Here is a 25,541-nt window from a genome sequence, read left to right as displayed (position 1 = left end):
TTAAAAACAATAACCCAATATTGGTCCAGTGCAGTCATTGCTACACTACACTTCAATAAAGGCACATATTACAACACCCACTTAAGTACTTAATCTATATCTAAATTTCTCTGAGCTTCATGTCTTCTGAAAAGTATAAGCTTCACTTATTAAAGGAAGGTGGAAAGAGAAAGGATAGAACTGTCCAACATAGGAAAAGAGTAATAAAAATGTCAGCAAATTAAATATAATGTAATGAAATAGCTTGCAAGCACACAAATTCTTTCCTTATTTATCAAATTTTAATCTTGGTACTCATAAGTGAAGTGTCTTCTGAAAAATGTGTGGCTTAACAAAATGTATGTAAAATGAAAAAGGCTGTGGAAAACAAGGTCAGTTTGAGGGAGACAACTTTGCTGACCTCTGTCAAGTCTTAGGAGAGAATCCTTCCATAAATCTAGCATTACATAATTCAACTGCACTTGGCTCTAATTATTTGGTTCTACTCTTCATTTAAGATTAAAATATCCCCTTCCTCCCCCCGACTAATGCCCCAATTCAGGAAAGGACTTAAGCACCTACTTAATTTAAAGCACATATGCAGCCACAGTGAGTCCGGACTGTTCACATGCTGAAAGTTAAGCATATACTGAAGTGTTTGGCTGAATCAGAGCCTGAAGGCAGGGGACTCAGTTACTCAAACTCTGTCCAAAACAGAAGAATTCTGCTCACCTTAACAGCAGGATTTTCCCACTTCTCTCCCAAAGTTTTAATAGTCACCATAATGAGGTCTTCTACTACTAAGATTACTATACTTCCAAAATAAACGATACAAGATTTAGTAGCATACTCTAAATCAATACAGGTACTGTATCCAGTCACTTTGGCAGCAGTAGTTGAATTATAATGAAAATATTTAACTTTCTTTTTCAGAAATTGTTTGAAAACTTCCTTTCAATAGTTTACAGGGGCTTTTCCAGCCATGAGTGCAAGGTTTTGTAGTGTATCTGATCAGATAATTAATTTTCCCAGCCTTCTAACAGAGAGAGGCAAACTTGTAGCACGTGATGAACACTTCATTGTAGCTCAGTTAAGGATATGTCGTTATTTTTAATTTATATATCCTATTCTCAGCCTATCATCTCAGATATGTTTAAAAAGTACAGTTTATTACAAACGATATATGCTCCAGTGTTTGGTTAATTCAGTGTATCAACACCAAATGAAGAAACCACTGAACCTGACGGCAAATCAAATGATGATGCATGTACTATAAGGGAACATATAAAAAAAGAGTTTAGTAATTGTAAGCACTGAAAAATATTTGACATAAAGATACTGAGAATTAATTAACTGTAATGATCCCAGTTACCCCACACAGTGGTAGAAAAGTGTAGTCTCATCATCGAGCAAGAACTACTGACAATAATGCAGTGAATGTTTTATTTACCATAACCCACAACAGCCTTGGACAGCACAGTGTTTAGCTGGTATTAGAAGCAACCACGTTATCCTGTTTCGGTTGTACATACCCCTTGTATTATTGGGGATGTACAACCAGCTGTACAACACCCAGAGGGGAAACCTTTTTTTTTTTTAACCTATTGAGGGCTATCAAGTCAGTCAAGCAAAATTACAAAGGTCCATTTAATTTAAAATAAACACAATAACCTTTTCCTGAGTAAAAAAAAAAAAATCAGTATTCCATCAAATACTCTCCTTCTCTCCTCAACTTTTTAATAACTTAGTCTATAATGAAAAAGGATGAGGCATCTAGAGAAGAAAACCAGCACAGTGACAATATATTTCTATTTTACAGACACAGCTCTCCAGAGTTTTATAGATTTTGAACCCATTTGCTTCTTTCTTTGGCCAGTTTAGTGTATTTGTTCTAGAGATTAAGGAAATGCTGAAATCAGTTTCTGCTCATGTTCCTGATGAACAGAGAGAGCTTCATTATATGGCAAGGAGTAGAGTTTGGACTTGCTGCACAATGGAAAGATTTAACGTAACAGAGGAGGCAAGTACTGAAATGTCACATACACTGTTTAAATCAGTCACCTCTGCAGGGCTCAGATGGAAAACTATTAGCAGTTTGCTGTTGGGCTACTGCTAGAATTACTAGTGCTGCAGAAAAAATATTTGTCAACAAAATGGCTGCAGAGAGAGAGGGGGGAGCATGAACCCAATTTTGATTTAAACTATCAAAGCTCAGATTTATCAACCAGGCATGTGAACAAAACTTAAGATTTCAGAAGTCAAAAGAGTCAAACAATTCCTTTTAGAACTTACATGCCTGCATGAAAAAACAGTTTTGTAGTGATGGTATAGGATAGCAATGTCAGAGAAAAATACATATATGATTATTATAAAATAGTCACTGAAAGATTATGTAATATAGTCATCCATTTTCTCATTGATAAAGTGCATTTATCTAGCCTGAGAGTAAGTTCCACATTGATAAAGGAATGCTAAAGCACTTCACCAATATAGATTACAGGAAATCCAGAGCTGTCCTGAATCCTATAGCCAGTTGTCTCAGCAGAGACTCAGGACACTTCTGAGAAGAGCATCCCTCTGCCGGTCCAGTTGAGGTACTCCATTCTAATTCAGTACATCATTGGCAAGGGTCACTCAGCAAGTCACCTGTCCAATGCTATCTGAAGATTCCCACATTGATGGAAAGAGCCACTTCCGGTTTACGATGCTTAGTAGCTACCTTCCCCTCAGAGAAAACATCGTTCTGTAAACGCTGCGCTTGTTGGCTATAAGAAAATCATATGGTGATATTAGCATTAAGCTGTAGTGCTAATAGTGTACTTCTAGGAAGCTGTAAATCAATTTGGAACCTGATTACTACTTTGGCAAAGATGACACTGCAGTCTGACACTTGCTAATTGTGTATTTAAGTGTGCCCCAGATGAACAAAGGGCTGATTTTTCCATTGTTTTGTATCTTGGGAGGTCAACCTGTGCAAAGTGGGTGAAACATGCTACAAAAATCAGAATGGTCACACAAAATGCAAGCTAGGGGAGAAGGGAAGGTTACTTACATGTAACACGAGATTCGTCAAGATGTGTGGTCCCTATCTGTATTCCACTGACGATAATGCATATATACCGTGCACCTAGAACTGGATTTTTTCAAAGTGACAATGTCTGTTGGTCTGTGCAAGCGCCCCTGCATTACCTTGTGATTTCGCCCGAGGCGATAAAGGATGGGGCGGACCGACCACATCTTTAGTTCCTTCTCCACCTACCATATCCACAGCAGAGGGGAAGGAGGCTGGGATTGGAATACAGCTAGTGGCCACACATCTTGAAGAACCTCCAGTTACAGGTAAGAAACCTCCCTTTCTTCTTCAAGTGATGGCCCCTATTGTATTCCACAGAGGGTGATTAACAAGCAGTACCTAGTTTCAAGGAGGGTGCTAGGAAGAGGACGGAACCATGAAGTGGCGGACTGCTGCATCGAACAAGGTGTCCATCACAGAATCATGCACTAGCGCATAATGAAAAGACAAGGATGTGTACTGAACTCCACCTGGTTGCCTTACATAGGTCCGCAAGGGGTACGTCCTAGAGCGTGGCCATAGATGATGCCTGTGCTATTGTGTAACGGGCCCGGATCCACCTCGTGGGGACTATCCTGATAGTTGATAGCAGAGCGTAATGAATCCTGAGACTCACTTCAAGGTTCTCTGGATGGAGATGGCCTGCCCTTTAGTTCTCTCTGCTCCAGCAACAAACAGTCTGGGAGACTTCTGGAATGGTTTGGTTCTTCGTAGGTAAAAGGCCAGAGCCCTACCGAAATTGAGGGAATGAAGCTGCCATTCCTCATGTCAGGTATGCGGTTTGGGAAAGAAAGTGGGTAAGTGTATAGGTTGATTGAGGTGGAAGCAGGAAACCACCTTTGGTAGAAACTTGGAATGTAGGTGCATAAGGAGACCTTGTTCTTATGGAATGTGGTGAACGGGGGATCTGCCATCATAGGCCCCAGTTCACCAACCCTCCTTGCAGAAGTAATCGCAACTAGGAAAGTTACTTTCTTAGAGAGAAGAGAAAGACAGCAGAGGCCAGAGGTTCAAAGAGGGGCGGGGGGCTTCCAAGATCTGGCAAACAAGGGGTGGGTGAAGATGGAATGCCTTTCCACAGGAGGCTGGAAGACACTAATGATTGCTATGTGCACTTTGATGGTGCTGAGGGCAAGCCCTGAGGCCTTTAGGGACAGAAGGTAGTTCAACAGCACAGGGATGCCCACGACTTCGGGGGCATGACCTCTATATTCGGCCCAGGCAATGAAATGAGCCCACTTGGCCTGATAGGACTCCACAAGGTGATCCTTTCTGCTACTGGAGAGGATATTACAGACTGTTGGCAAGCAGTCTTGTGCTAGCAGAGGCGTCCATCCAAAAAACCAAGCTGTCAGGTGGAGTGCCCTTGGATCAGGGTGTCTGAGTTTGCCATTGTGTTGAATAAGTAACTTGGGGAACACTGGTAGTGGGAGCGTGGGATGCTTTGACATGCAGAGAAGAAGAAGAGGGAACCAGAACTGACAAAGCCAATATGGGGCAAGCAGGATGACTGTCGCCCTCTCCCGTCTGAGTTGGTGAAAAATGAGTGGTAGGAGTGGCAGTGGAGGGAAGACTGTTGTTCCAGTCCAACTAGTCAACGATCAGTGCGTTCCCTATACAAGTGGGTACCAAGACCTCCACTGGAGCAACTGGTGTTGGTGTGAGATGCAAAGAGTCTCTGGTCAGAGTTCCCCAGCAGCTGAAAACATCCATGACTACTGCATTGTGCAGCACCCATTTGCAGTTGGTTGCAAAGTTTCTGCTGAGAGTATTGGCAATCACATTCTGGGTTCCTGCAAGGTAGGCTGCAGCCAGGAGTATATGATATGACATGCACCATTTCCAGAGGCATACCACTTCCGCATACAGTGCTGGGGACCGTGTGCCACCTTGCTTGTTTATGTAGTAAACTGCAGTGGTGTTGTCAGACATGGCCAGGACATGATGAGAACAGACAGCTGTTAAGAATATGCGGCATGCCTTGCATACTACTCGTAGTTTGAGAATGTTGATGTGCATCCTGGCTTCTTGGGCAATCCAAGTGCCTTGTGTCATGCGATCTCTCATGTGGGTGCCCCAGCCCACGGATGATGCATCCGTTATAATTGTAAACACTCGGTGAAGACAGGAGGAAAGGTATCCTGGAGCAAACCTGGAGTGGGTTTGTCCACCACTAAAGGGAACAGATGACTTCCGGTGGAATGGTGAGAGGGATGTCCATGGATGGGCACATGGGGGAGTAGATTGTAGCCAGAGTTGTAGATAGCGGAGGTGTAGATGAGCAAAGGGTGTGATCTACGTACACGCTACAATGTTAGCGAGGAGGGAAAGGCAAGTTCTGGCTGAAACAGAGGGACTGAAGTCACCAAAGATGATCAGGTCCAGTAAGCGCTGGAACCTGTCTTTTGGCACATAGGCATGTGTGGAGGCTGCATTGATGCATGCTCCTATGAATTCTAGGAATTGTATAGAGCGCAAAGTCGATTTTTCTACATTGATGCTCATTCTTAGGGAAGAGTAAAACAAGTTGGGATGTCAATTCCTGAGCTTCTTTTCTGGACTGTGACACCAGCAGCCAGTCATCTAGGTACAGGAAGACAAGGACTCCTTGTTGCCGGAGGTGACCCGCTACCATAGAGAAAAATCTTTGTGAAGACTCGTGGGGCAGTTATAAGTCAAAATGGCATGGGCAGCAGGTGAACCGTGGGCTCAGGGAAGCTAGTCCCTGGCCCTGCCTGTCCCTTCCACCAGAGGCCCCGCCCCACTGCCCCCTTCCCCTGCTGAAGCCCACCTGAGGAGTGTAAACAGGATTCCCTCCTCATGACTAAGCCTGCGATTCTTTCACGGAGATCACAGAAGTCATGGATTCTGTGACTCTCCTCCCCCACCCAAACTCCTTCCCAGAGTCTTAGGCAGGTGGGGGGGTGGAGTTTTGAGGGGTGGGTTCTGGGCAGCATGAGTGGCATTATTGGCCTGCTGGGAGGATTTGAGGACTGGCACTGGCTCAAGTTAAACTGAGTTTGAGACCCCTGCTCTAGACTAGCTTGGAATTCAAAATGATCCTGGTAGCTTATCTGTGAATTTTACCATCTGTCCAAAGTGTAAGAAGTCGTATATGGCCATTAGCACCAGAAGGTTCGAGATCCAGAACTGGAGGCTGGCTGAAGAGAAGGTCCAGTCTCTTGCCCTCTTGGTCAGTTGGGGTGGAGCGTGGGTGCTGTTGTATAGCAAGCTGCAGAGCAGCCTGAATCACCAGGGAGTTGGGCAGAGGAAGAGAGAACAGGAACTCGCATTCTTTGGGTGGGACATAGTACCTTTTGTCCGCCCCTTTCGCAGTTGGAGGCACACATGGCCAGGGTCTGCCACACAGTGGGTACAGGTTGCAGAATGTCCTCATTGCTCAGTAGGGCCACTCTGGCCAGTACCGAAGTTTGAAAAATGTCTAACAGGTGGCACTGCTTGTCCTGCATCTCTTCCCACAGTATTTCAAGGGCATGAGCTATCCTATGTAGTAGGCTCTTGAAATTGATGGTAGCTGTCTGGGGGAGATTGACAACACAGTCTCATCCAGGGATGTTGAGGGACATCCTCTGGATCCGCCAGTACGGCTGATCAGGGCATCATCTAATCCTGGTTCTGAGCATCTACTCGGCAAAGGACAGGTTGGTGATATAGGAAAGTCCTCCCGTATTGAATGGGACAGTTCTGAAGGCAAATATTAGGGCCACGAGCGCCAATATGGCCAGCCTGGTTGATTCTGGCCATACTGTTACAGCTGTGTAGTCCAGAGATACCAGAGGCTCCTGGGTTAAGGTAAGGGAGGGTATTGCCATGGGACCTTCTGATAGTCATGTCTTCGTTACGGAAGTGGCGGGCCATATGTAATGTCTGGGCCCTCAGACTCCATGGAGGAATTGGAGTCCTGCATCAATGGTGGTGCGGACGGACCCAAGAGTGTCGTATGAACACAGCCAAAAGGTGGAATATTGTGTACGGAGATGGGCCCCTCTTAGGAGGAGAGAATACTGGGGCACGTAGAGAGTGCATTTCTCCCATTGTCAACAGTTCATGAGGCCCGGGAATGGTTGCAAGTCTCCTTGGAGTCAACCGCACCTGATCGATGGACGGAACCAGGGCCAGTAAGATTCACTGGTTCCAAGACTGGCATTCGCTGGATGCCGGTGGAGCTGGTGCCCGGGTGTGCTGATCCATAACCAGGACCGGCGGATCTGGCGAGCAATGCAGGCTTTTGTCACTCTTGTGGGTCTTGGAGCACGGTGCCCCTCCTTGGCTGGAGCTCATGGACAGGAGAGCACCTTTCTTAGACCTGGAGAAAGAGCTACTGCAACGTTTGTGTGTGTGCGTCCGTGACTCATGGCTCGGCTCTGGCATGGGTGCATAGCACTGGTACTGGTGGAGCCAGTCTGGGGTTCCGTGGCAGGAGGTGTATTCTTGGAGTGTTCAGGGTGATGTATGGAGGGGAGGGAGGATTCCCCGGCCAGGGTATGACTGTGGCCTGATGGTGACCTCCAGGAGGTACTTCTTAAAGTGAAAGGCTCTGCCTTCCCGTGTATGGGCAGGGAAGGAGAGACAGATGCTATATCTGAACATAGTGTGGGCTTCCCCCAAGCACTACAGACAGTGCTGGTGTTCATCGTTTGGGGAGAACAAAGAAGGGCAGAAATCCTGGCCTCTTTGTCATACTCCAGTACTCAGAGGCGGGTTGCTGGAGGCACGGAATTTTTTGGCGGGGAACCACCAAGGCAACGTTCTGAGTTTGGAGACTTGAAGACTTTCAAAAACAAGAAAACTACTACATAAAACAACAAAATCCTGACTACATAAGGAATAGAAACATTTTTTTGAGAAAAGTTTGGAAAATGCATCACCAAGGATGAGAGGACAGCTGAAGCTCCAACTTGGACCATGCGGTAGTGAAAAGGAACTAAAGATGCGGCGGTTCACCCTGCCCTTTATCACCTCAGGTGAATCCACGGGGCAATGCAGGGGTGCATGCACGGACCAAGAGACACTACTACTTTGAAAAGCTCTGGGCACATTCACATTACCCTCAGTGGAATACAACAGGGACCATCACTCGAAGAAGAACTGAAGCCCCACATGTTGCATGGGTTCATCCTGCAGACATAGTATTAAAAACAAGAAGTTTTTGAATTACTTTTATTCAATGCACCTCCTTTGGTCCTGTCAGGACTAACGACTGTTACTAGGCGTTGACTATCCTTAGCTACATCTTCTGCCTCAGACAAAGTATCACAGCACTAAAAATCTGTGAAAGCTGGTAAACCCCTTTACATATCTGAGAAAACAAAAATATTGTAATAAATACCTTTTCTTTTTTTCCATTGCAAGCTGCCTCTGTGTCTCCTTTCCAACATCATCTCTCACAGTACTGAAGTCCTTACCATCCTCAAGTAGGAGATTCTGTTGCCAGAAAGTATTGAGTGCATTAGTTTATTTTTAGTTCTCATAATATATTATATCAGCCTCTTAGTAGTTTAATATAGTTCATTTGATTGAACATTTTTTTAAAAAAAAACTTACAATCTTTGTACCAAACCACTTGGGTTACTGAATCTGAAATAATACAGGGTGGTGGGATCCCCACAGTACCCTCCGCACTCTTCCATTAGGCTGGTAACGAGCATTAGGAGAGGCAGCAACAGGAACAATGCCCTGTCCCCACTCTCACACAAGGTTGTGACAGATGTTTATATGCAGTCTCTGTCATACCCATGCAAAGGAATACAGAAGAACGCGGCAGAAATCAGGACACAGTGGATATTATTACTGTTGAAGCTACATGCTTGTTCATTAATACAACTGGCTGTTAAATCCCAGCTATTTTCACAACTGTGTTAATTCTTAAGTTTACCTTTACACCGATAATGTCTCCATCTTTCAGGTGAAAGGGTGCTGACTGCAAACTCTCCTGTTTTTTCTTCCGTTTCCTCTTTGAAATTTGCTGGGTCTGAATAAAGCCAAAGTATCAAAAAGTGTTCACATGTCCTAAGCCTAGAGATTTCAGAGATTCTTAAACTGATTTTTGTTGGTTTCACCTTCTAAGGTATGAGCGGCAAAGAGTCCTGTGGCACCTTATAGACTAACAGATGTATTGGAGCATGAGCTTTCGTGGGTGAAAACCCACTTCGTCGGATGCATGTCATCCGACGAAGTGGGTTTTCACCCATGAAAGCTCATGCTCCAATACGTCTGTTAGTCTATAAGGTGCCACAGGACTCTTTGCCGCTTTACAGATCCAGACTAACACGGCTACCCCTCTGAACCTTCTAAGGTATAATACTCCTGGGGGCAGCTGCTCTTCAGCAACTGAAGAGTCTTATTTATTCTTAGAATTGCATATGTACCAATGTCAACAAGTTTTCCTCCAGAGGTCCCCGTACCCTCATTCACCATGAGGTTTCCCACTTATCCTTCCTCTTCTCCATACACATACTTTAAATTTCCCACATCCCTCCAACAAAGGAGGTCTAGATTATACTGCATTTATAATCAGTTAACTACAAAAAAACCAGGAGTACTTGTGGCACCGTAGAGACTAACAAATTTATTAGAGCATAAGCTTTCGTGGGCTACAGCCCACTTCATCGGATGCATAGAATGGAACATATAGTAAGAAGATATACATATACACATACAGAGAAGGTGGAAGTTCGGTATATTGAATCTATTTCCCCATGTTAAGTATCCTCACACCTTCTTGTCAACTGTCTAAATGGGCCATCTTGATTATCACTACAAAAGTTTTTTTCTCCTGCTGATAATAGGTCATCTTAATTAATTAGCATCTTACAATTTGTATGGCAACTTCCACCTTCTCTGTGTGTGTGTATATATATTCTTATTATATGTTCCATTCTATGCAGCCAATGAAACGGGCTGTAGCCCATGAAAGCTTATGCTCTAATAAGCATGTCTCCATATTGGAAGAGAAGATTGAAGGTCTGGAGCAACAGATAACGACCCTGCGTTGCATACGAGAAACTGAGGATTTTCTGGACAAAAGTCAGGATATGCTTCTACGGGCACAAAGCTCTAAAGATTTAGAGCAGGTTGCACAGCGGAGCCCAGAGGCCAGTGAAGAAGCTTGGCAACATGTGACCTCCAGAAGAAGAAAGGGGAATGTCCGGGTTCCAGCAACGTGGACACAGGTAACTAACCGCTTTCATGTTCTCTCCACAGGTACCTTTGCGGAGAGTGGACCAGATGATATGTCTGGGGGGAGAAAGCAGAAGGAGACTCTGCTGGTTGGAAGGCATGAGATGCACTGTCCTGAGATGGGGGGTTCCACGACTCCCATCTGCCCTTTTCTACCCCTTCCTGCTTCTCCACGTGGGCACCAATGATACTGCCAAGAATGACCTTGAGCGGATCACTGCGGACTACGTGGCTCTGGGAAGAAGGATAAAGGAATTTGAGGCACAAGTGGTGTTCTTGTCCATCCTCCCCGTGGAAGGAAAAGGCCAGGGCAGGGACCGTCGAATCGTGGAAGTCAACGAATGGCTACGCAGGTGGTGTCGGAGAGAAGGCTTTGGATTCTTTGACCATGGGATGGTGTTCCATGAAGGAGGAGTGCTGGGCAGGAGACTGGCTCCATCTTACGAAGAGAGGGAAGAGCATCTTTGCGAGCAGGCCGGCTAACCTAGTGAGGAGGGCTTTAAACTAGGTTCACCGGGGGAAGGAGACCAAAGCCCTGAGGTAAGTGAGCAAGCGGGATACCGGGAGGAAGCACAGGCAGGAACGTCTGTGAGGGGACGGCTCCTGCCTCATACTGAGAATGAGGGGCGATCAGCAGGTTCTCTCAAGTGCTTATATACAAATGCACAAAGCCTTGGAAACAAGCAGGGAGAACTGGAGGTCCTGGTGATGTCAAGGAATTATGACGTGATTGGAATAACAGAGACTGGGTGGGATAACTCACATGACTGGAGTACTGTCATGGATGGTTATAAACTGTTCAGGAAGGACAGGCAGGGCAGAAAAGGTGGGGGAGTAGCACTGTATGTAAGGGAGCAGTATGACTGCTCAGAGCTCCAGTACGAAACTGTGGAAAAACCTGAGTGTCTCTGGATTAAGTTTAGAAGTGTGAGCAACAAGAGTGATGTAGTGGTGGGAGTCTGCTACAGACCACCGGACCAGGGGGATGAGGTGGATGAGGCTTTCTTCCGGCAACTCGCAGAAACTACTAGATCGCACGCCCTGGTTCTCATGGGTGACTTTAATTTTCCTGATATCTGCTGGGAGAGCAATACAGCGGTGCATAAACAATCCAGGAAGTTTTTGGAAAGCGTAGGGGACAATTTCCTGGTGCAAGTGCTAGAGGAGCCAACTAGAGGGGGGAGCTTTTCTTGACCTGCTGCTCACAAACAGGGAAGAATTAGTGAGGGAAGCAAAAGTGGATGGGAATGTGGTAGGCAGTGACCATGAGTTGGTTGAGTTCAGGATCCTGACACGGGGAAGAAAGGTAAGCAGCAGGATACGGACCCTGGACTTCAGGAAAGCAGACTTCGACTCCCTCAGGGAACGGATGGGTAGGACCCCCTGGGGGACTAACATGAAGGGGAAAGGAGTCCAGGAGAACTGGCTGTATTTCAAGGAATCCCTGTTGAGGTTACAGGGACACACCATCCCGATGAGTCGAAAGAATAGTAAATATGGCAGGCGACCAGCTTGGCTTAACGGTGAAATCCTAGCGGATCTTAAACATAAAAAAGAAGCTTACAAGAAGTGGAAGGTTGGACATATGACCAGGGAAGAGTATAAAAATATTGCTCGGGCATGTAGGAATGAAATCAGGAGGGCCAAATCGCACCTGGAGCTGCAGCTAGCAAGAGATGTCAAGAGTAACAAGAAGGGTTTCTTCAGGTATGTTGGCAACAAGAAGAAAGCCAAGGAAAGTGTGGGCCCCTTACTGAATGAGGGAGGCAACCTAGTGACAGAGGATGTGGAAAAAGCTAATGTGCTCAATGCTTTTTTTGCCTCTGTCTTCACTAACAAGGACAGCTCCCAGACTGCTGCGTTGGGCATCACAACATGGGGAGTAGATAGCCAGCCCTCTGTGGAGAAAGAGGTGGTTAGGGACTATTTAGAAAAGATGGACGTGCACAAGTCCATGGGGCCGGACGAGTTGCATCCGAGAGTGCTAAAGGAATTGGCGGCTGTGATTGCAGTGCCATTGGCCATTATCTTTGAAAACTCGTGGCGAATGGGGGAAGTCCCAGATGACTGGAAAAAGGCTAATCTTTAAAAAAGGGAAAGAGGAGGATCCTGGGAACTACAGGCCAGTCAGCCTCACCTCAGTCCCCGGAAAAATCACGGAGCAGGTCCTCAAAGAATCAATCCTGAAACACTTACATGAGAGGAAAGTGATCAGGAACAGTCAGCATGGATTCACCAAGGGTAGGTCATGCCTGACTAATCTAATCACCTTCTATGATGAGATTACTGGTTCTGTGGATGAAGGGAAAGCAGTGGATGTATTGTTTCTTGACTTTAGCAAAGCTTTTGACACGGTCTCCCACAGTATTCTTGTCAGCAAGTTAAAGAAGTATGGGCTGGATGAATGCACTATAAGGTGGGTAGAAAGTTGGCTAGATTGTCGGGCTCAACGGGTAGTGACCAATGGCTTCATGTCTAGTTGGCAGCCGGTGTCAAGTGGAGTGCCCCAGGGGTCGGTCCTGGGGCCGGTTTTGTTCAATATCTTCATAAATGATCTGGAGGATGGTGTGGATTGCACTCTCAGCAAATTTGCAGATGATACTAAACTGGGAGGAGTGGTAGATACGCTGGAGGGGAGGGATAGGATACAGAAGGACCTAGACAAATTGGAGGATTGGGCCAAAAGAAATCTGATGAGGTTCAATAAGGATAAGTGCAGGGTCCTGCACTTAGGACGGAAGAACCCAATGCACAGCTATAGACTAGGGACCGAATGGCTAGGCAGCAGTTCTGCAGAAAAGGACCTAAGGGTGACAGTGGACGAGAAGCTGGATATGAGTCAGCAGTGTGCCCTTGTTGCCAAGAAGGCCAATGGCATTTTGAGATGTATAAGTAGGGGCACAGCGAGCAGATCGAGGGATGTGATCGTTCCCCTCTATTCGACATTGGTGAGGCCTCATCTGGAGTACTGTGTCCAGTTTTGGGCCCCACACTACAAGAAGGATGTGGATAAATTGGAGAGAGTCCAGCGAAGGGCAACAAAAATGATTAGGGGTCTGGAACACATGACTTATGAGGAGAGGCTGAGGGAACTGGGATTGTTTAGTCTGCAGAAAGAGAAGAATGAGGGGGGATTTGATAGCTGCTTTCAACTACCTGGGAGGTGGTTCCAGAGAGGATGGTTCTAGACTAATCTCAGTGGTAGAAGAGGACAGGACAAAGAGTAATGGTCTCAAGTTGCAGTGGGGGAGGTTTAGGTTGGATATTAGGAAAAACTTTTTCACTAGGAGGGTGGTGAAGCACTGGAATGCGTTACCTAGGGAGGTGGTAGAATCTCCTTCCTTAGAAGTTTTTAAGGTCAGGCTTGACAAAGCCCTGGCTGGGATGATTTAATTGGGGATTGGTCCTGCTTTGAGCAGGGGGTTGGACTAGATGACCTCCTGAGGTCCCTTCCAACCCTGATATTCTATGATTCTAAAGCTTATGCTCTAATAAATTTGTTAGTCTCTAAGGTGCCACAAGTACTCCTGTTCTTTTTGCTGATAGACTAACACAGCTGCTACTCTGAAACCAGTCTTATTAATCTCTCCGAATACGGAAGCCGTTCCATACCCCTAATCATTTCTGTTGCCAGTTTCTGTACCTTTTCCAAATCCAATATATCTTTTTTGAGATGGAGTGACCAAATCTGCCCACAGTCTTCAAGATGTGGGCATACCATGGATTTATATAGAAGCAATATGATATTTTCTGTCTTCTTATCTATCCCTTTCCTAACGATTCCCTACATTCTGTTAACTTTTTTTTATTACCATTGCACATTGAGCAGATGTTTTCAGGAGAACTATCCACAATGACTCCAAGATCTCTTTCTTGACGGGTAACAGCTAATTTAGACTCCATCATCTTGTATATGTAGTTGGGATTATACTTTGCAATGTGCATTACTTTGCATTTGTCACCACTGAATTTCATCTGCCATTGTGTTGCCCAGTCACCCAGTTTTGTGAGATCCCTTTGTAACTCTTTGCAGTCAGCTTTGGACTTAACTATCTTGAGTAACTTTGTATCACCTGCAAATTTTGCCACCTCACTGTTTATCCTTTTTTCCAGATCATTTATGAGTATGTCAAACAGTACTGGTCCCAGTAGAGACCCCTGGAAGACACCACTGTTTACTTCTCTCCATTCTCAATTTATTCCTACCCTTTGTTTCCTATCTTTTAACTAGAGTACCTGGCAATGCTTTCAGGATCATCTAATGATCCTTAATTTAACTTAATGACAAGTCTTTTGTTTGTTATCTTAATCTCCCTGCCTCTGTTCATAGACAAACTCCTTGCCCCAAAAGTGGAAGCTGTGGGCAGCACAGAATTCATCACATATCACACTCAAGTTGTGTTGCAGTTAAGAGCTCTGTCTGGGGTTAAGGTGAGCGCTGTGAGCAGACCTCAGGTATGAAATGGCATGAGGGCTCATAAATGGCACCCCGGTTCTACTGGCATAGGATGTAACTGAACTCTTATTGTCCTTCCACTGAAATCAGTAAGAGTTGGATCAAGCCCTTAAAGAATAACCAACCCCATTCACTTCCAAATCCACCTGATGGGTAATACTGAATGAAATGTGTGTTCAAAAGTATTTAAACTTTCCTACTTTACTTTTTTATTAAACAGTCTCTGCACAAAGTAAAATTGTTGGCATCTGTCATTCCAGTCCCAAATTAGTTCCTCTGTCATTTCAGATCTTACCCAGCTGGAGATTGTCATCCACTCAAACTTCTCAGGGAAGTATTTTGCAATTTCGATTTTCTCCACAGGGAGAGAATAGTGAGCAGCAAGTCTATGCCTCAGTGCCCATGCTGTGCATTCTTTGGAGATATCCCACACCAAATCCACAGAGTGGTAGTAATCCCTCTCCCCAGGTATGCCCATCTGCACCCGAAGCAGCAAGTCACTGGGGCTGTGATCAGAAAAAATAAAATAAGGGGTAACAAAATTCTTGTGAATCAAGCTTCCAGGAGCCATGCACATTCCTGATCAATTCTTTTCCTTCTAAGGAATAGTTCTGCTGGGAAATAAGAAGTAAAATAATCTGTGCGTGAAATAAATATCCTAGAACAAAGCACTGGCTGGAACCCGACAAAGTTTTAAGTTAAGAACTGCTAGATTAAGTCTCATCTAGTAATGTACATCAATAAAATACTAATAGGAATTTGTAGTACTTACCCCAGATTCTCTTCCTTCTGTAAAGGCTCGATACAGATTTCTGTTCTGCCTCCCAGTTTATATTCACTAATAAAGACAGACAAATGAGTTTTATTAAGATTACACCTTGGTTTTGTTTTTTTTAATATTTAAAAATCATGTGTTATAATTTGACAAGTTACAGATTAAAGGGATGGCAAAACTATCTTATGTTGAGTTGGAAACTAAAGTCATAGCCTGTCTGAAAGCAACACGAGGAAAAAAAAATCCGATCAGGTGCACACTGCATTTCAAAAATTCTAAAGAAAAAGTTAGCATAACCAATAAACGTACCCTGATTAAAGAAAAACAAAAACAAAAACATGATATTCCAGATGAAAAACATCTAATTTATAACAGTTACTCAACTCACAACACTGAAATTACCAGGAATGGGTTTTCTGTTAATACTGACTGAACTGGTATATTTCTCCACCAATCCATCTCACAATCCAGTCATGTAGCGTTGCAACAGACTGAAGGTTGAGTGTTCAATTAGAAACCTACTTGAGTTGTTGCTGGTTGTTTCGTAAAAGCTTGCCTGGGCGCTTACTTTCCAATGTCCAGGCTCTGAGAAACTCGGGTGATGGGACACTGAGCTCCTGGAAGAATGGCAAGGTCATGGCCTGAAAAAACCAAACATCTCTTCAATAATTTTAGTTGCCAAGATGTAGTAATGCCACACAATGTAACCCATTTGACGGATCCTCTGTGCAGTATTTAAGCAATTAGAAATATAGAGAATGAATTTACACAGATCTACTTCTACTCTATTGTCCACTTAACTACTGTCCGGTGTGAACTACAAGGGGCGGATTTCCTTTTCAGCCCCAAAACAAATCTGAGTTAACTCCCTCCCCAACGTTCCTCAGTTTAACATACAGTTTCTGAGATTCTTTGAAAACACTTACAGACTCGTTTATATTTTGTTTTTAAAAGTGAATGAGATGAGACATGATCACTCCAGCCAGATGCAGAGTAAGCTTTCCCTACTCTTCTGCAAAAGGTATATCAAATGCACACCGCTGTTTCCATTCTGAGTTGGTTTCTTTGATGTGCATAAAGGATGTAAATGATCAACATGGCCTTTCATATTAGTCGGCCATACGAAAAGCGTTAGGCTGAAACCAAGCTGTTCCAGTCTAACCTAAAAGTGACATGTAATATGGAGCACAGTTAAGAAGATAGTCACCCTTCCCCATGCAGTGAAAATGGAACAACCAGTTGGGTGAATAACGTGCCCTTTGCAGTGGAATTTATAAAAATCTATTCAGTTAGTTATGTTTTCTTGTCCAAAAGCTTGCTACAATTGCTAAGGCATCAGGAATAATTACTAAGATGCATCTTAGATTCCACTCAACAGGGCCAAATCCACATCTTCCAAAATGACATAACCAGGCCTTCTTAGCACCAAAAGCATTTATTGAATCATTAAATTCCACATATGAAACAAAAAACTAATACAGGAACAATGTAGGAATGGAAAGTGGTTCTTTTGATAGTGTTTGTAGAGGTGTGTGTTTCTCTTATTTATCACTTTTATAATAACAAGATAAAAGTAGGCCTGCAAACCATAAAAGGTAAAGTTCAGATGAAGTGCAGCATGACGCTAGCAGCTGGGAACATGTAAAAGGTAGAATGGCAATTGCAGGAAACAGATACTAGGAAAATGTCTGAGCTACATGCTCATATTGCCTGTTGGTACTTACCACTGAACATGGCATATAAGCAAATGCCATATCAGAACATACTGGAGATGAGGGGAAAAGGAAATAAAAAAATATATATTAATATAGCTCACTCATAGAATCACAGTAGCATGGTGATATACAAAGGATAATATCTAACCTGAATTTTCAGATCCTCCAGAAAAGCTTCTCCAGAGATTTCCACATTGCCTGCATAACAAAGCCCGATGTCTGACTGGACATATGTTGGGGAATCTTTAAAGAGATCAGTAGATACAGTCAAAGAAAACTGACATTATATAACCACATGTATTGTTCTATACAATACCTTGCTAAAAATCATAACAGTTAATGAATGGTCAATTCAGTGTTCAATAAATGTGAGATTTCACTTTCATTTGTTTAATTAGCCATCCTCTCTCTAACATTATTATATAATTTCATAAAACCTCTAATACCTTTAGTAGGATGCAAAACTGGAAAGAATTCAGCCTGTCTTAATACTGCAAATTTCAGCTTATGACTGATTACTGTCAACCACAAATGAAAAAATTTTTAAAACCTCAAAGGCAACATTGAACCAATTACCTCAAAATGAGTGGTGTGTAAGATTTGCCTCCTTATAACTTCTTAATTAGAAAGAAAGTATGTGCTTACTAAGTAGATCAGAAACCAAGACAGAATGTAAAATAACATGATTTTCCCCTCTGCCAATAGATGTTAAAACGGTGTTCAACAACACAGGTACCACGAATTTAACAAGGAAGCCCCAATGAAAGCTATTATCTGAACAGCATTCCAAGAAAATTGGTACAGCTCCACATCTTACATAGCAAGAGTGGGATATATTATTTAGTGACCAGTTATGCTAATTTTGAAGCAGGGAGGAGAGTAACAAGAAAAGACAGAGAATGCCGAGTTCTTCTGTAATGCAACAGAACTCTGTACTGAAGAGGAGGGTTTTTTCCTTCGTTTGGCAGCAGGAGGAGGCGGAAAGTAGCTTTGTTTTTTTCCAGTTTGCATTATTTCTCCACCTTATTTTATTCCTTCCCCACTTCATTTAATCTTCCTACCTTAACTGGTATTGTTTGATTTTATCAATTTTAAACGAGCAAACATTTCTAGAAGAAAGCAATGTATGCATCACCCTTAGTAGCTATGCCTTATTTACTCACCCATCATTTTGCAGCTTATGAAAAGTTACATTTGTCAGCAATACTTTGGGCTCATCTACACTACCCCACAGTTCAGATTACAGGGGTGTGAACAGCAACCAGCACTGAAGTGCTGTGGGTGCAAACTAGAAGGTTCCTAGTTCGCATTAATGTAATCCTCTTCAAATAGGACTAAGTTAATGTAATGTAGCTTTCACATGGGAGGAGTTACAGAGCTGTACGTTGCTGCACACTGATATTCACATCCCCATAATCTAAACTGTGGGGCAGTGTACACAGCTTAAGGATTGTGGTTAGATGTTCGGCTGCATGTGTGTGGGTTTTTTGTATGCTGCCCCAGCTCAGCACAACTGGAGCGAACCGCTCAATAACCACAAGATCCGTTAAGGTACGAAGGCACCCTGCCAGATTTATTGTCAACAAAGTGTGGTAATAGCACCTGGCAGACTCTATGAGAATACTAAGACATGTGCGCCCATGACAATGGACGCAACTCAGTAAATGGCAGGACTTTCCATTCCCCCCTCAGCTGGACAAAGATACTCCCTCTGAAATACATTTTTATACCCTAATACAAACAAGTTAGTACTGGCTCTGACACAGTTAGTTACTGCCCCGAGGTGGCTAGTTATTACCCATCATCTTGTACACGTTGGTTCAATTAAAACATTTTTATTACGTACTATCTTTTAGGAGGGATCAGTGTGTTCCTGTTATTCTTGGGAAATGTTTATGTACCATTCTTAATATTGGAATGTTCTGGTACAACTTGATATCGGGATGTTTGCGCGTAAGTACTTTGTGCTTAGCACCTCTTAGGAATGTGTATTTTTGCATTACTAGCCCTGTTTTTGCCAGATTCTGTGAGCAGGTCCTACCTAATACCACGCCTCTAATACAAGGGCTTATGTCTTAGGCTCTCTTCCTACTACAAGGATCAGAAGACGACTGTTATAACCCATAAAACATCAGGCCCTTCAAGAAGATATTCTACAAATATTGTTGCCTACTTGGTAAATATGGGATGGCCATTTGGTTTTGCAAAAGGCAACTTTCTCTACTCAAGAAGTTCATGGAAACCTTTATTTCTGAACATCAAGAACTCACCTCCTGCTGGAGATACGCGCAATGCCCCCATCATGCAGGTCATGCAGTTCATTTGATCCTGCATGCTCTCCTGGTGTCCGAAGTGCATCAAAGGCTTGTACCACCAGATAGGCACTTTCAAGAATCCCTGTACAGTGAATGAAAAATAAAACTTACTTGTAATAGTACAGAAAGTGCGTGAAGTTTGATTTTTGCATCAACAGAGAAGAAGAGTATTAATCTGCAATGTTAATTTTCCATTTTCATTGTTTTTCTAATCTTGTTTTGTGTAAAGGACTCCTGCACGGGCCTCGGATTCTAGCTTGTTCTACCTGTATAGGGCCCAGGGAAACGGTTAGTGACAAAACTGGTTACAGCATAATGATGTCACCCAGTTTTGTCTCCAATAAGTGCAATGAACCCCTTACTCAGAGTCTTGTAGAGACTGAGACATGGTAAGAACTAGCTGACTGAGGCTTAATTAATATAAGACCTAAGTGACGTTGCTAGTTTGGGGAAAAGCATCAGGCTGTATGACAAAGATGACATCTGCCCCTCTGACAGGGGTGTTTGTCCATCTTTGGTGACATTGCTTCACATTATGGGGCTCTGGTTAGACTCCTAACTTCCCTTAGTTGATCAGGAAGTGGAAATGACCAGGATGATGCTCTCTGTCCACATCTGACCAGGAGGTTGCAACCATATCTTTCTGGGGCAGACCTATCATCACACACTTCTTGGTCACTTCACTTCAAGCCTACTGCAATGTGCTCCACACATTTTAAAACCATTTGTGAACAACCTGATACAAAATGTAGTGATCTAAGTAGTGTCTCATCATGTGCACTTTACTGTGCAGAGATCTGGACTGGCTGCCTGTTGGTTACTGAGTGGAGTTTCAGGCTTTGTTTTTGATTTATACAGTTCTAAATGGCTTAGGATCTGCCAAACTGTAGCATGACACAAAGTGAAAATTTTACCTTGGGTGGCAGTTTCCCTTCAGTTATGACCAAAGTATCTCCACTGCAGACATTAAGCTCCTTCAGTCTGGCACCCTGAGGGAGCAGAAAGCATACTGTATTTTGTTAAGTGAATGAGTTTTTTCACTTGTAAAAAGCGTGCTGGGTGTGCAGGCCTTAAAGCCACAGGGGCTTGTTTTTCATACAAGAGCACTTTAAACTTCATCTGGCTGCTGATTACTTGATGGAGACTCAACAACTATTCAGATGCACTAGACGGAGCAGGAATTTGGAGTACCGTGTTGTGCCACAACCTGACCAAATATCCACATCAATGTACAAGTCATCCCTTTATATGGGTCTGTGTTGCAAGTATAACAGGCGTCCTATTGCTCTCTGGTTCCCATTTCCTCTGAAGCTCCCTAAGTTATCAATACATAATAATACCTAGCGGTTATCAGTAGATCTCAAAGCTCCTAACACACCAAATCCTAGGCTTCAAGAAACAATTGTATGGAAAATCTTTAACAATAGCCACAGCAGATCACTACAAGGCAAATACTTTGTGTGTTACATATTCTGTGTGTGTGTGTACACATTCTCACTCTTGCCTAATCATCAACAACATAAAATAGGATGTGATCTCCAATATACCACAGACCTAGGAGCCCTTAACATATTTGCTTTTTAATGTAAAACATAGGGTTCTCTTACTTCCTCACTTAATGCCTCTCCAGCTTCATAGCACCAATCAATTCTTCTCAAATGCCAGTTGTTACCTGTAAAAAGCAGAACACTGAAAACATGCAGCAAAATATCACTATTACAAAAGAATATGTAAACACACTCTTCCCAAGGGTAAGTAATTCATACATTTCTCAACTTTGACAAAATGTTAGAGATTAAATGGATGCCAAATTTAAATTAAAACTAGTTATAGATACCACACATGCTCAACTCCCTAAAAACAATTTGTTGTTTTGCAACCACATTTTCCCATTTATAAATGTTTCTCTCTTTTCCCCTAACCAGAGGAAACTAACAATAATGACCAGGAAGGAGTATAAAATTATTGCTCAGGCATGCAGGAGTGAAATCAGGAAGCCCAAATCACACTTCAAGTTGCAGCTAGCAAGGGATGTTAAGAGTAACAAGAAGGGTTTCTTCAGGTACGTTAGCAACGAGAAGGTGGTCAAGGAAAGTGTGGGCCCCTTACTGAACGGCAGAGGCAACCTAGCGACAGAGGATGTGGAAAAAGCTAATGTACTCAATGCTTTTTTTGCTTCTATCTTCACAAACAAGGTCATCTCCCAGACTATTGCACTGGGCAGCACAGTATGGAGAGGAGATGAGCAGTCCTCAGTGGTGAAAGAACAGGTTAAGGACTATTTAGAAAAACTGGATGAGCACAGGTTCATGGGGCTGGATGCACTGCATCCGGGGGTGCTAAAGGACTTGGCAGATGTGATTTCAAAGATAATGGCCAATGATTCTGCAAACTCATGGCGATCGGGGGAGGTCCTGGTTGACTGGAAAAAGGCTAATGTAGTGCCCATCTTTAAAAAAGGGAAGGAGGAGGATCCTGGGAACTACAGGCCAGTCAGCCTCACCTCAATCCCTGGAAAAATCATGGAGCAGGTCCTCAAGGAATCAATTCTGAAGCACTTAGAGGAGAGGAAAGTGATCAGGAACAGTCAGCATGGATTCACCAAAGGCAAGTCATGCCTGACTAATCTAATTGCCTTCTATGACAAGATAACTGGCTCTGTGGATGAGGGGAAAGCAGTGGACATGTTATTCCTTGACTTTAGCAAAGCTTTTGACACGGTCTCCCACAGTATTCTTGCCAGCAAGTTAAAGAAGTATGGGCTGGATGAATGCACTATAAGGTGGGTAGAAAGCTGGCTAGATCGTCAGGCTCAACGGGTAGTGATCAATGGCTCCATGTCTAGTTGGCAGCCGGTATCAAGCGGAGTGCCGCAAGGATCGGTCCTGGGGCCAGTTTTGTTCAATATCTTCATTAATGATCTGGAGGATGGTGTGGATTGCACCCTCAGCAAGTCTGCAGATGACACTAAATTGGGAGAAGAGGTAGATACGCTGGAGGGTAGGGATAGGATACAGAGGGATTTAGACAAATTGGAGGATTGGGCCAAAAGAAATCTGATGAGGTTCAACAAGGACAAGTGCAGAGTCCTGCACTTAGGACGGAAGAATCCCATGCACTGCTACAGATTAGGGACCGAATGGCTAGGCAGCAGTTCTTCAGAAAAGGACCTAGGGGTTTCAGTGGACGAGAAGCTGGATATGAGTCAACAGTGTACTCTTGTTGCCAAGAAGGCTAATGGCATTTTGGGCTGTATAAGTAGTAGCATTGACAGCAGATCGAGGGATGTGATCATTCCCCTCTATTCAGCATTGGTGAGGCCTCATCTGGAGTACTGTGTCCAGTTTTAGGCCCCACACTATAAGAAGGATGTGGAAAAATTGGAAAGAGTCCAGCAGAGGGCAACAAAAATGATTAGGGGGCTGGCGCACATGACTTATGAGAAGAGGCTGAGGGAACTGGGATTATTTAGTCTGCAGAAGAGAAGACTGAGGGGGGGATTTGATAGCTGCTTTCAACTACCTGAAAGGGGGTTCCAAAGAGGATGGCTCTAGACTGTTCTCAGTGGGAGCTGATGACAGAACAAGGAGTAATGGTCTCAAATTGCAGTGGGGAAGGTTTAAATTGGATATTAGGAAAAACTTTTTCACTGGGTGAAGCACTGGAATGGGTTACCTGGAGAGGTGGTAGAATCTCCTTCCTTAGAGGTTTTTAAGGTCAGGCTTGACAAAGCCCTGGCTGGTATGATTTTGTTGGGTATTGGTCCTGCTTTGAGCAGGGGATTGGACTAGGCGACCTCCTGAGGTCCCTTCCAACCCTGCTATTCTAGGATTCTCTGAATAAGACACAGAAGAGAAGTGAATTGTCCGCTTAAAAAAATGCTGTCAAATACAAAGAAAACAAAATTTTAAAAATTGATAAAAATTAGTTTTCAGTTACAAAGATGTTAAGCGTTACCTGTAGGTATATTTTCAAACAGATGTACAATTAAAGTTGATGATGGCCTCTTAAAAATGAATACAACTGTTGCTGTAAGAAAAGGGTATTTTTACTACCTCCAAAAATTCAGGGCTGATTTGCACTAATTCTGGGATTATAATACGTTATAGATAGATAGAAAGAGCAGAGTGAGCACAAAGCATTACGGAAGAGCAGTTATGTTTGTTCTTGAATTTTTCCTCTGAGGAAAGTATTATAAAAATATTTATATATGTATGCATTTTAAGGTCTAAAATTTGACCTAACTAAAACCCCTAAATCCAAACAGAATTATTTTAATAAAGTACAAGAAAAAAGCATGTCCAAAAGTCTTTTTAAGTGAGGAAAAAAAGAATCCAAGTGATTTGAAACACACATTTTATTAGAAAGAGAGCACCTATACATGAAGTTCAAATTAAGGCCTAATTCAGCTTTTCAGGGTTGGTGATATAAAGTAACACACAAGAACACAGTACCATTGCTTTCATGGCAGGGAAATCTATACTTACAGAAATTAATGAGGCTAACATTTTTCAAACATGAATTTACCTACTGGGTGGTGCGTACACACACACAGAGAAGTTTTAGTTTGGCTGCTTAATGTGTATCCTAATACAAGTAAATGAATGTAGATGAAAATGTTTTTTGAACATGAACTTTCCTATTATCTGACTTGTGTTTAAATTTTCAACCTTCACTTTACACTAACATAGAATGTTGCATTTAATACATATTAATTTCAGTGCTCAAGACAGAGGAAATGACGGTACGCTCCTTTTTCCCTCCTTTTTTTCAACTAGCAGCAATGAAAAATGCTGTGCTGACAAAACCACCAATATAGACAGTCAATCACTAAATAGCTTCTGCCTGCTCATTTCATTTAGCACCTTTAATAATGGAATGGTCCAAAGCACATGCTCACAGATGCAATTTTACCATTAATTTCACTTTTACAGCTTTGCTTTGGCAAAGTGATTTAAAGATCTCTTTTTATTTATTGTGATCACTGAAGTCAAGGGTGAGTTTTTGCCCAATTTAGACTGGCATGAACTTTATTTCCAGACCTTCATTCATTTTCTCCAGCCTCTATAAATCCTCTCTCTCTTTTATTGCATTTCACAATGATGCAAATGAGCTTAATTTAAACAATTACTTTTTAAGCTTGTAGGGTGTGCAAAAGGAATCTGGAAAACACTGAACATATTAGACAAACTACCTGGTACAACTAACCTGGTAACCCAGATTTCTCCAGCATTAAGTTTAGACACTGAAAGAAAAGAAAAATAGATGGTGATATTTAACTCCAGTACATAAATTGAAAAATAATTTCATTTACAAAACTAGATTTTCCAACATGTGACCAAGTCACAGTCTGGTTCCTGATCTGTTACTATCTTAATGGATAGAACAACTGCACTCAAACCCTTACTTGATGCTTGTTGGAAAGCCATATCTGAGCCCTTAGAATATAAAATTGTTTTCATGTATAAATGTATACATACAAAATTTTAATATTCTATAAGAAGCAGCTTTCACAGCCTGTCAGAAAATAGACTTGTGCTATCAATTTATCACTTCTATGAGAGAACTTCTGTTGTGTAGGAGTTTGACACGACAACTTCCTCCCACAGGTTTCTCCTTTACTAAAATAAAGCCAGAATCTTAAAAAGCCCAATTCCCTCTGATTACTTTTAGTCTAACTATGTGCGTGGTAGATACTAAGAGTTTATGCTAGTCGCAATGAGAACTGCTGTGGCAGCAGCAGGGCACCTGCTATGAGGGTGGGCTGGCGATAGAGAGAGATTTTTTTTTTTTTTAAGTGTCTTCCAAAAGATTTTGAACCCACATTGTGTGTGTCCTTATGTTCAGCACCAACTCTTTGCTTTAAAAGTCCAGAGGACCAGCATGTACATGTTTTAAAGACACGATGACTCCAAAACACAAGTTAAAGATATTAAACATTAGAGCTTCGTAACCACAACAATTTAAAACATATTTTAAAGCACTGTTTGATATCAAGACCCGTATCTACTTCCTAGTTTGGAGCAAG

At 42.9% G+C, this 25,541-nt stretch overlaps 1 protein-coding gene across 3 annotated transcripts in view; it reads right to left on the bottom strand.

Moving 5' to 3' along the window:
* Nucleotides 1-1,228: 1,228 nt before the first annotated feature.
* Nucleotides 1,229-25,541, bottom strand: part of USP40 (ubiquitin specific peptidase 40) — a 70,817-nt gene continuing 46,504 nt past the window's right edge. For 2 of the 3 annotated variants that reach the window (XM_074968243.1, XM_074968244.1), the window contains exons 22-32: nt 24,722-24,758; nt 21,121-21,185; nt 20,428-20,502; nt 19,469-19,595; nt 17,347-17,441; nt 16,006-16,124; nt 15,481-15,546; nt 15,004-15,214; nt 8,949-9,044; nt 8,403-8,497; nt 1,229-2,744 (exon numbers count right to left, since the gene is read on the bottom strand). In XM_074968243.1, coding sequence (XP_074824344.1) covers nt 2,636-2,744; nt 8,403-8,497; nt 8,949-9,044; nt 15,004-15,214; nt 15,481-15,546; nt 16,006-16,124; nt 17,347-17,441; nt 19,469-19,595; nt 20,428-20,502; nt 21,121-21,185; nt 24,722-24,758 — 1,095 coding nt within the window. In that variant the 3' untranslated portion in view covers nt 1,229-2,635. Of the gene's footprint in view, nt 2,745-8,402; nt 8,498-8,948; nt 9,045-15,003; nt 15,215-15,480; nt 15,547-16,005; nt 16,125-17,346; nt 17,442-19,468; nt 19,596-20,427; nt 20,503-21,120; nt 21,186-23,470; nt 23,543-24,721; nt 24,759-25,541 lie in introns of all 3 variants that reach the window. The other variant, XM_074968242.1, reaches the window with a different exon arrangement.

This window comes from Natator depressus, chromosome 11, assembly GCF_965152275.1.
Source record: "Natator depressus isolate rNatDep1 chromosome 11, rNatDep2.hap1, whole genome shotgun sequence".
Classification (NCBI taxonomy): Eukaryota; Metazoa; Chordata; order Testudines; family Cheloniidae; genus Natator; species Natator depressus.
This window is presented reverse-complemented; position numbering and strand designations above follow the sequence as displayed.